Source organism: Gasterosteus aculeatus, chromosome 13 (genome assembly GCF_964276395.1).
Source record: "Gasterosteus aculeatus chromosome 13, fGasAcu3.hap1.1, whole genome shotgun sequence".
NCBI classification, from domain to species: domain Eukaryota; kingdom Metazoa; phylum Chordata; class Actinopteri; order Perciformes; family Gasterosteidae; genus Gasterosteus; species Gasterosteus aculeatus.
The window spans coordinates 1,237,154-1,245,246 of NC_135701.1; the positions used below are offsets into that span (position 1 = coordinate 1,237,154).

Consider the following 8,093-nt stretch of genomic DNA (forward strand, 5'->3'; position numbering starts at 1 on the left):
ATGCAAAGAAGAATCCGGTCTGGAGAGAGAGGAAGCCCTGCAGAGGCGTTCGGAACCAAAGAGTTATTCTGCATATCAGTGAACATAACGGTCACCCACTAAACCTCCCATTCAGTAAAGCCTCATATGATGGGATAGAAATTGGCTTCTTTTTAAAAGGTCTACATTGTATTTTAGTCCGTCTCAGTGTGGCATAAAATAAATCATGGTTTGAATATTAAAATGATGCATTCTAGTATTTATTTATTATTATTATTATCTTTTAGCGAACCAAAGATCTGAGACCTGACTTCAGATCCAGCTCAAGGTTGTGAGCTTGACTCGGGTCCTGCAGAGACCGCGTCTCCAACGGAACTCCGTGACAGAGGAGCGATGGGGTGACTAACGCAAGAGGGCGTCGGCGTGTGTCCGAGCTGATGCTGCGGGGTCTGGAGCCGCCCTGATTTACGCCATCACCTGCTGAGGAGCTCTTTGCTGCTCTGGGTCGACCCAAAGCGGGGGGGGGGGTTAAAGGTTAACGCTGTGAGGATGCCAGGTTTTAATCCCGCAGGCGCAAAACCCATTTGAATATGCGCGTTATTGAAGCGGTGCATTGTCTCAACGTGGACCCCCCCACACACACACCTCATGGACCGCTCTGTCCAGCTTCAATTGTAAAGTTAAACAATAGATCATTCCAGGTGTTTTCCTGAATAATTGACCGTGTGAACAAAAGGCCACTCAATGAACAAATAACGAATCCAATAAATACGTGAAGAGACGTAGAGCAAATTGTATGTTGCAGAAAGTGTGCCGGCGCGTGCGCGTGTGTCCGCGCGTGCCTTTTGGTGTGTCCGCACGTGTCTTTCTACGTGCGTGTGTGTGTGTTCGGGGGGTGTGGGGGGGGGTAGCGCTGGTCAGGGTCCGCAGCAGCCAATCGGCTGCTCGTGCCGATGACGCGCCGCCGTCCTACGTCGAGCCCCCGCCCGCCTGCTCGTCGGGCTCCAGCTCCACACACACCGGCCAAAGAAACACACATATACGCACGCACGCTCTCTCCTCTCCGAGCAGGACAGCGGCCGCGCATCGCCCCCCCTCCCCTCCCCCCCCCTGGCCCCGGCGAGCCCCCCGGCAGCAAGAGGACAACTTGCAGGCTTCCAGGCGCCGCCGCAGCCCGCTGCGACAGTGGACCCAGCATCGCCGTACTTTGTGGACATGGGAGACATGGGGGATCCGCCGAAAAGTAAGCCCCCCCACTTGTTCGGTGCTCCCGGACTTGAGATCCGCCGCACCCTGGACGGGGTCGACTTGCGTGGTGTCGTTTAGGGTGGACGGAACCGGCCTGTTCGGCGCATTTTGGTGTCGTAACACTACACAGAAGTTTAAGACTTTATACTGAGACTATAAATTGTTTTAAATCCTTTATATATACAATTAAAGACACGTGGTAATAACAATACCACTAAAACTATGAAAACAAGTATCATTGCAAGGCCATCGGTGCTCATCATCGGACAAGTCTTTAAGTTGTGCAGTGTGTGTGATGTGTGTCCTGCACGTGCGTGGTCTTCCAGAAAAGCGGCTGATATCTCTGTGCGTGGGCTGCGGGAACCAGATCCACGACCAGTACATCCTGCGGGTCTCCCCGGACCTGGAGTGGCACGCCGCCTGCCTCAAATGCGCCGAGTGCAGCCAGTACCTGGACGAGTCCTGCACGTGCTTCGTCCGGGACGGGAAGACGTACTGTAAACGGGACTACATCAGGTAGGACAGCCGGGACGGGACGACAACTCCCCAGCGAGAGCTGCATCTGTACTACTATTTTACATATATTTCTTTTTTTTTTACATGATAAAATATTGAACATATTTGGACTGATTAAGCTCCGATTCAGCGGGTTGGAATTTTATTTTTTGGATGTTATTATTTTAATCAGTTTTTTTTTTTTTACCGTCGATCCTCCATCGTGTTCTGATGACATAATTTACAGAAACAAAACGGAGACACGTCGCGCATCCTAACGGATGTATTAATCCGTGACTGCAATTAGACGGATGATGCGGAAAAATCCAAACTAAACATCATGAAGCTTTTTTGTTGTGATTATTACTTGGCCTGGAATTAACTAATGCGGCACAATACAATTATTATCATTATCGTTCGGTGCTATAAAATGACAGCATTATTTTTAAAGCTGCACTGGAATTATTCACGTTGTAAATACACGAAAATAAATCAAATTGAATAGAATTGTAGCATTTTAATAATTATAATTAGTATTATTATAATGAATTAAATATAGCGCCTAACAAGAAATAAATCATATATTTTAAACGTTTTTTATTTGGGTTATTATTATAATACTTCGTTTGTTATTATTATAATAATAACAAATGTCATTAAATTATTTTGGTCATACTTTTTAAAATGATTTAAATGGATGTATAATTATTTTTTATAATTACATTCGTGCCAGTGAATTAGCTCCCGTGTGTCGTGTGTGTGTGTGTGCGCGCGCGCGTGCAGGCTGTACGGCATCAAATGCGCAAAGTGCAACATCGGCTTCAGCAAGAACGACTTCGTGATGCGGGCGCGCTCCAAGGTCTACCACATCGAGTGTTTCCGCTGCGTGGCCTGCAGCCGCCAGCTCATCCCGGGGGACGAGTTCGCGCTGCGGGAGGACGGGCTCTTCTGCCGGGCCGATCACGACGTGGTGGAGCGCGCCAGCCTGGGCAGCGGCGGCGACCCGCTCAGCCCGCTGCACCCGTCCCGCCCGCTGCAGATGGCAGGTAAACGTCCCGGGCGGGGGGTGGGGAGCGGGAGGACGGGCCGCGAGGATTGCCTTTATTTTATTTTTTTTTAACACCTGGAAAAACATCTGCTTTTAACTCAGATTGGCTCTTTTCGCCATTGGATTTTTGGCCAGGAGCTCTGTAACAAATGGATTATCCGAGTTGATTCTTGGCCTCTTGGTGCATCTATATGATCTATGTGTTATTACACACGTCATGCAGCCACGTGGAATCCTCCTGAACGGCGCCATCATTTAACATGGTATCTTTTCCCTGCGTTGGGTCGATGGGGTTGCGCACAGTTCTGGTTCCTTCTAGAGGCCTTTACGTCTTTCCTTTATAAATACACCCCTATCCGCTCGGGAGATTAGATACAGCGAGGCTCCGCTGTCAGAAAAAAACAAAACTAAAAATGCCCCCCCCCCCCCCCCCCCACGCGCGGCTATCAGGGCTGCAGGCACGGGGCCGCTGGGTGCGGGTCAGGAAGCGGGTTTCCTCCGCGCAACAGCATCGCGCGCGGTGTGTAATCTGACCCCCGATCAGATGATCGCGCTGTCACGCTGAGCGCTTCTCGCGCGTAGTTTACTATATTTTACAGAGAAAATGACACGTTTGTGACGTAATGTTTGCTGCGTGTTCACTAAAGCAGACTCGTCCAGCAGGAGGATTCAAACGTAATATAGTGAAAACACCATGAAACTCCGAACTGTGAAAATGTCCTCAACTCATCCACACAGTTTGTGTCTCTTTTGACATCTTTTTGTTTTTAATAACCCGAGACAGACAGACAGACAGACAGACAGGTGAATTGACGCGTCCCTCCCTCGGGTGTGTGTCCCGTTCTTTCCCCACAGCAGAACCCATCTCGGCCCGGCAGCCCGCGCTCCGGCCCCACGTCCACAAGCAGCCGGAGAAGACCACGCGCGTGCGCACGGTGCTCAACGAGAAGCAGCTGCACACGCTGCGGACCTGCTACAACGCCAACCCGCGGCCCGACGCGCTCATGAAGGAGCAGCTGGTGGAGATGACGGGCCTCAGCCCGCGCGTCATACGCGTGTGGTTCCAGAACAAGCGGTGCAAGGACAAGAAGCGCAGCATCCTGATGAAGCAGCTGCAGCAGCAGCAGCCCAACGACAAGACGGTGAGCGTCGGGTGGGGTCGGGGAGGGTGGAGGCGCACGACACCAGCGCCTTTCACCGAAATGACCCGTAATGAAATAATCACAAAAACCCTCCAAAATAAGAAACGACACATTTGCTTCAGACTGCCGCGTCATGTGGAGAAGACACGCACGCGCGCGCACACACATATGATTCCGTCTCTCTTGTTTATTTGTTTGCTTGCTGTTTATTGATCGTCACACTTATTGACCGGTGGGTTCATTTCAGAAGAGCCGCCCCCCCCCGATTCTTATCCCCACACACACCCGCCGCTGACCCCCCCCCCCGGTCCTTTTCGTTGTTGTTGCAGAACATCCAGGGAATGACGGGCACCCCGATGGTGGCGGCCAGTCCGGAGCGGCACGACGGCGGCCTGCAGGCCAACCCGGTGGAGGTGCAGAGCTACCAGCCGCCCTGGAAGGTGCTCAGCGACTTCGCCCTGCAGAGCGACATCGACCAGCCGGCCTTCCAGCAACTGGTTCGTCCCCCTCTGTCACCCACTCATTTATCCAGATGCACTACTTTAAATGTGGGGTTTTTTCCGTGCAGTGGGGAGAATCTCATGCGTTATGGGTTGTTTAAATGAATTTGCACGATGGGACACGCGACTTCCTCCAAGTCCGCGGATCTTTGTCCTTCACGGTCTGCGTGGACGTTCAGACGCGGATTTATTAAAATACGGTTTCTTAAATTTCCTTCTAATGATAATCATCTCTATGAGAGTTATTTGACATGATTGAGTTTGCCCCCCCACCACACACACACACACACACGGGTCCCCTCAGCGGATGCTGTTGATGGAGAGACACGCGGCGGACGTCTTATTAGAACATGACCAGCGGTTGTCCTCGTTCACTGACCGTCACCGCTGTGAGACCTCAGCGCGCGAACGTCCGCGGGTGGAGTCAACATCTGGAGCCGGCGCATTTAAAGGCGGATGAGTAACTAAATAAGCTGCAAAGGATAAATTGCGGCCGGCAGCGGGAAGTTGTTTCGGTGCCATTCGCCGTGTCGCATCTGCATATAAATGTTTCCCGTTATTCGTTCCGCAATCCGCACGCGGACACCCGAGTGGCGCAGATGGCCAAAGGCCGCCGGCCTCCCGGCGTCCCGCCGTAATCAAAGTGCAACGAAGAAGAAGAAGAAGTCTCGGTCGCGGCGCGTGTTTGGTGACATGCTGGTTTCCGTCTCCCCGCAGGTCAGCTTCTCGGAAGGAGGACCGGGTTCCAACTCGACGGGCAGCGAGGTCGCCTCCATGTCGTCCCAGCTTCCAGACACGCCGAACAGCATGGTGTCCAGCCCCATCGAGGCCTAGAGCCCCGCCCCCCGCCGCCCCGCCGCCCCGCCCCCCGGTCGCGTTCGGACACTGTGAAGACAATCATGGGATTTTACCGCGCGCGGCCGCATCCCGAGGAGGTCCGCGCGCGGAAGGAGACGGACTAAGCGGACGCGTCCGCGCGGCCGGTTGCTGCGCGCGCACATGCCTGGTTACAGTTGCCAAAAACGAGAAAGAACTCGACTCCACCAATAAACGGACCTCTGGCCGGGAGATTAATCCAAGTCCTGTGTGATATTTTTCCTCTTCGTTGGACACGTGCACTTCATCACCGACAGAGCGTCCGGAGGCGGAACAGCGCCGCTTCTCTTTCCTTCATTCGATTACCGCATTAGGTTCATGACCCGACTACTAAAAGCATTTGAAACAAGGTATACCTCTATTTTGCCACAAGCTCCGTGGGACATTCGTGTGAATAAGTTTCCGTCCGAGAAATATTGTTTGTTTGTTTGTTTTTTTCTTTCCCAAAGATGTGTATAATTAATCATAAGTTATGAAAAAAAAAAGAAAAAAGAAAAAAACGTTAGCTCTGGAAGAAAAATGTTTCGTTTGTTCCCGTGCAACAAAAACTATTTATTAATTTATTGTCAAAAAAATTTGCCACCTTTTGTGTAACTTTCTTAACTGAAGTAAAAAGGAGAAAAAAGAGATTTGCGTTTGCTCTGTGGGTTTTTCTATTGACGTTATTTTGTGTTTAGAAATAATTTGCAAAATAAGTGACGTATTTCTGTTCGTCCTTCTCTCTCTTTGTTTCTCTCCATCCGTGTGAATATTCACACGCGAGATTCAGATCAATGGAGTGGCTTGATGGATGTGCTGCGGTTAATTGGGTGTCGTGTTGGGGCAGATGCTGTCTCACTTTACCTGCTTGTTCGACTGCTCCGCCAAACGCGCCCGTCTTAAAACAGCTTCAGCAAGTCTCATTATCAAAATGTTGGTACTATATACAAATATACAAATATGTATTTACATGTATATAGTATCAAAGCTTAGTCAGAACAGAGATGGTTGGAAAGAAAAATAGTAGAGGGTATTTTAAGTCATATTTAGATGGTTCAAATTTAATGGAAAATGTTGTTTAAAAAAAAAATGCTCACGCAGTTTTTTTTGAGGAACGGCCTAAAACAAAACCGAGCGGGACACGAGTTGATGGTCAGCGTGTCACATTCACTGTGCGATCGTAATGCAGCTTCCTTCAATGTGCATCAGCTTCCCCGTGCGCGTCGGGCTGATCGGACCTGGAACTGAACTCACAGCCGTTCTTCTTTTATTTATTTATTTATTATTTATTATTATTTATAAGTCAAATTGATTTAGTTTTTTTGACCTGTTGTTTTTGAGCTACAACAGGTCAGACAACATACCATGACTTATTATTATTATTATTATTCTTATTATTATTTTAAACATCTTTCCATCAGGTATTAAAGCCTGTGAAAGATCTTTGAGAGAAGTAGAAGGTCGGCGAGGTCAACGGGGGGGACGTCAGAGGACGAGCTGGTGAATTGCGTCCTACGCGGTCCAACGCCGGCGGTTAGTGCTGCCGAAACCACAAAAACACGTTTGAAGCTTGAAACAGCGGCGCGTCCTCTTTGAATATAACACATCGCCGCTGCAATCGCCTGCCTATTTGTCTAATTGACACTTCCAATGTCCCCCCCCGGCCCCCCCCCCCCGGCCCACCTGTCGGCCAGGCAGCTTTGCATTGTGGGCCTTTCACTGTCAAATCAAAGCAGAAAAGGACTCTTTTTACTCGTGCCAGTGTTTTGTCAGTGAAACACAACTTACGTGGACTTGATTTCTCTTCATAAACTAGCACACATTGAGAAAACATTATAAGGCAGGTTCTTGCAGAACACAATGAAGTACAGTAAACGTCCTCCGCTCATAGCAGGACGCCGCCTCCTTAAGTGGCGGCCCAGCGTGCACCAGCACCCGCAGCCGCGTTGTGCTTTGCACTGCGACTATTTAGGAGTTAACAACACGGGGAATATCTTTCATTAGTTGATGGACTTCAGGACTCAGATGTGTTTCTGAAAACATCTGGAATGAGACGTATTTGATCACTGGTGGACAGTTTGATGGAGATTTTGGAGCTTTTAGACTTATGGGTAATTTCTGTGAAATCATCCAGATCATCTGTCTCGTGTACTTACAGATATAATGACACCCTAAACAAATGACCACTCGGCTTTATCTTTGCACTGACTCGTGCGCTGCCGGAGCCCAAAACCGTCTGCTGGCAGTTTGCAAAACAGTCTGTTGGTTTGTCGGTTTCTTTCTTTGACACTACAAGAAGGTTACGTCTAGACAACAAAACCACTTGTTAGGTTTACAAAAGACATTGTGGTTGTTGTTAACTACACACAGTTTAGTTCAGTTAACATTATGTCAGTATTTGCGTGTAAAGCACGTGTTCGTTGGAACCAACCATCTCCTCGTCTTCTGGGTCTTTGATGATATTACGTCACTTTATTATGAATTTAATTCATGTATCCACCAAAATTAAATTATTTTAGTTGACTACATTGGCAAGTAACAAACATGCGCATGAAACCAAACGGCCTTTTGTTATTTCTTCAGAACCCACCTTGTTACTGGGCAGATTATCTGTCGTTTATGTATTTGATAGAAACACTATGAGTTAGCCATGAAGTCGCTAATACAGCTCGGAGAGCTTTTGAGTGCAATTTCAAACAATGTGTTTCCTGCCAATTTAAAAGACCAGATGCACCAACTGGAGCGGATATGCAACCGTTCAGATTGATCGGATGAATTCGTCAATGAATGTGATGAATGAAAGTGTGCGAAGCGCGATTCTGAAGC

General features: G+C 48.9%; 1 protein-coding gene across 4 annotated transcripts; it reads left to right on the forward strand.

Annotated features, from left to right (window-relative positions):
* Nucleotides 1-977: 977 nt before the first annotated feature.
* isl1a (ISL LIM homeobox 1a) lies at nucleotides 978-5,915 on the forward strand. Of its 4 annotated transcripts, none has more exons than XM_078087445.1 (6): nucleotides 978-1,222; nucleotides 1,554-1,743; nucleotides 2,506-2,768; nucleotides 3,629-3,912; nucleotides 4,242-4,409; nucleotides 5,130-5,915. In XM_078087445.1, exons 1-6 carry the CDS (start codon nucleotides 1,195-1,197, stop codon nucleotides 5,244-5,246), a joined length of 1,050 nt encoding a protein of 349 aa, XP_077943571.1. In that variant the 5' UTR covers nucleotides 978-1,194; the 3' UTR covers nucleotides 5,247-5,915. The 4 variants fall into 4 exon arrangements, with proteins under 4 accessions (XP_077943571.1, XP_040052562.1, XP_040052561.1 ...); XM_040196628.2 differs by having other exon boundaries at nucleotides 985-1,222; nucleotides 3,626-3,912; XM_040196627.2 differs by having other exon boundaries at nucleotides 1,000-1,222; nucleotides 1,515-1,743.
* Nucleotides 5,916-8,093: the final 2,178 nt, after the last annotated feature.

Coding starts and splice junctions, on each gene's coding strand:
- isl1a (XM_040196626.2), top strand. CDS start 1,195: ATGGGAGACATGGGGGATCCGCCGAAAA. Junction 2,769..3,625: donor CCGCCCGCTGCAGATGGCAG/GTAAACGTCCCG, acceptor CTTTCCCCACAG/CAGAACCCATCTCGGCCCGG. Junction 3,913..4,241: donor AGCAGCCCAACGACAAGACG/GTGAGCGTCGGG, acceptor TTGTTGTTGCAG/AACATCCAGGGAATGACGGG.